We start from the raw sequence: 1,400 nt of genomic DNA, 5'->3' as shown, positions 1-1,400 counted from the left end.
TCATCAAAGTGTTGGCAGGTCTACCGAACCCGCACGGTGGACATAAACCATCCTCACTGTCCTTTCCTAAAAAGAACCAAGGTGACATCCCATCGTCTTATTTTTATTCGGTCAGAGAGGCCGTATTAGGCTTGTTCAAAGCTTTGGGGAGAGACGTAACCAACTCTACACCGGCGATACCACGAAACGGAAATGGGCCCACCTACGACGACGTCGCCACTTCTGCTTTGCAATTAGCCAGCCTTCCTGTTTATGTTGATCTACTTAAGAACGGGTCGAAGAAATCCAGGGACAACGCCCTACGTGAGCTGCTCAAGGCCAGCCTAAAGCATTTGGAGGCATCTCGACTAAATGAAGATGTACCGTCGCCAGAAAAGACTCCCACGACCAGTAAGAATGAGTCTTTGCGACTCCGTGGAAAGAAAACTTTTGTATGTAGATATGAAGGATGTACTCGAAAAACTGCGCGGTTGTCTGACCTGAAGTATGCTTGGCTTTTTCTCTTCACCCCTGCCTGATTGGAGACGTTGATTGCTAACCAGTAAACTCTAGGAAGCACGAGAAGCGCCATTCTCGACCCTACGGCTGCACTCATCCTAGGTGCTTTAAGAGTTTTGGAAGTAAAAACGACTGGAAGCGTCACGAGAACACCCAACATTTCCAGCTCCGGTGCTGGCGTTGTCCAGTAATGCATACCACGAGAAATAACGTAGCCAGCAGAGATGAGACCTTGATGGAAAGACCAGACCGTGAGGATTTCCCTCCAGCTATCCCTTTGCGGCGCACGGATTGTGCCCGTCTTTTCGACAGAAAAGACAAATTCTATCAACACCTCCGATCCGAACACCTCCTTGACGACCAGCAGACAAAGCAGACCGCGAGACATAATGAGATCGGTCGTAATGGGCAGTTCCAATTCTGGTGTGGGTTCTGTTGCAAACTCATTCAGCTGCGAAAAGAGGGGATGGATGCTTGGGACGAAAGATTTGATCATATTGACAACGAGCATTTTAAGAAGAAGCAAAACATTGGCGCCTGGGTTCACCCGGAGGGTCAGCTCACCAAGCAGTGTGAAGAAAAGGAGGATATGGCAAGTGGCACATTGGAAACATCTAATGAATGTGAGGGGGTTGAGGAGGTGGATGCAAGCTTCAAAAGAAACGACGGTGTAGATGATCTCGCGAAAGATGTGGGGTCTGTCTCTCGGACCATGCCTGTCTCTATTCAGACACCTGCCGCGAATTCCATTTGTGGACGTTCCCGCACGCCGCTAGCTTCTGGCAGTTCAAACCAATTCCTCCCGAGTCACCAAGAGGAAACACGCTGCTACCCTAGAAAGCTCGCTCTCAGATGGCAATTGTATTGTTACTCATCGACTTTCATTCTTTTAATTCAGCATC

At 48.9% G+C, this 1,400-nt stretch overlaps 1 protein-coding gene across 1 annotated transcript; it reads right to left on the bottom strand.

Moving 5' to 3' along the window:
- Positions 1 to 165: 165 nt before the first annotated feature.
- HCAG_02706 (predicted protein) lies at positions 166 to 1,009 on the bottom strand (the record flags this gene model as incomplete). The annotated part of the gene is made up of 2 exons (XM_001542485.1): positions 166 to 202; positions 480 to 1,009. 2 exons carry the CDS (start codon positions 1,007 to 1,009, stop codon positions 166 to 168), a joined length of 567 nt encoding a protein of 188 aa, XP_001542535.1.
- Positions 1,010 to 1,400: the final 391 nt, after the last annotated feature.

Source organism: Histoplasma capsulatum, genomic scaffold (genome assembly GCF_000149585.1).
Source record: "Histoplasma capsulatum NAm1 scaffold_2 genomic scaffold, whole genome shotgun sequence".
NCBI classification, from domain to species: domain Eukaryota; kingdom Fungi; phylum Ascomycota; class Eurotiomycetes; order Onygenales; family Ajellomycetaceae; genus Histoplasma; species Histoplasma mississippiense.
The sequence above is the reverse complement of the archived record's forward strand: the minus strand, read 5'-3'. Positions and strand labels throughout refer to the sequence as shown.